The sequence below is a fragment of the Cynoglossus semilaevis genome, chromosome 13 (assembly GCF_000523025.1).
Source record: "Cynoglossus semilaevis isolate Cse_v1.0 chromosome 13, Cse_v1.0, whole genome shotgun sequence".
NCBI classification, from domain to species: Eukaryota; Metazoa; Chordata; class Actinopteri; order Pleuronectiformes; family Cynoglossidae; genus Cynoglossus; species Cynoglossus semilaevis.
The window spans coordinates 1,800,745-1,801,175 of NC_024319.1; the positions used below are offsets into that span (position 1 = coordinate 1,800,745).

The following is a 431-nucleotide window of genomic DNA, read 5'->3' on the forward strand; positions in this document are numbered from 1 at the left end:
GCCACGCCGCCCCCCCCCCCCCCCCCCCCCCCCCCCTCCATTATACTACACCCTCCACTGAGCGGTGGGGCAGTTCTACGATGCTGGAGAAGAGCCAGGTTTTTTTTTTTCTCTCTGTCTCACCTGACAGCGTCCAGTTACCAGTCGTGTCCGTCACGAAGGTGGAGGTGGTGGGGGGTTCTGGAGGAGCGAGGGGTGGACAAAGGAGGAACGTGAGATCGGGTACAGACTCAGAGGGGGGAGACGAGGGGGGAGACGAGGGGGAGTTCAATTCTGGTTTATCTGAAGTTTTGGAAAGGAACACGTCCAGAAAAGTACCAGAAAACAGTTCCTGATCCAGAACTCCAAGAGTAAAAAAATGAAACAGTGAAATAATCCTCAGGCCGTGACTTGGGTTGAGTCGATCTGGGCTGAGGGTGGGGGGAGGGGGG

General features: G+C 56.6%; 1 protein-coding gene across 3 annotated transcripts in view; it reads right to left on the reverse strand.

Annotated features, from left to right (window-relative positions):
* The window catches only part of LOC103388026 (epithelial discoidin domain-containing receptor 1-like), a 27,900-nt gene that overhangs the window by 6,535 nt on the left and 20,934 nt on the right, over nt 1-431 (reverse strand). For 2 of the 3 annotated variants that reach the window (XM_025061304.1, XM_025061302.1), the window contains exon 11: nt 124-180. The exons of the other annotated variant lie outside the window; for it this stretch is intronic. In XM_025061304.1, coding sequence (XP_024917072.1) covers nt 124-180 — 57 coding nt within the window. The remainder of the gene's footprint in view (nt 1-123; nt 181-431) is intronic. 3 annotated transcript variants of the gene reach the window in all.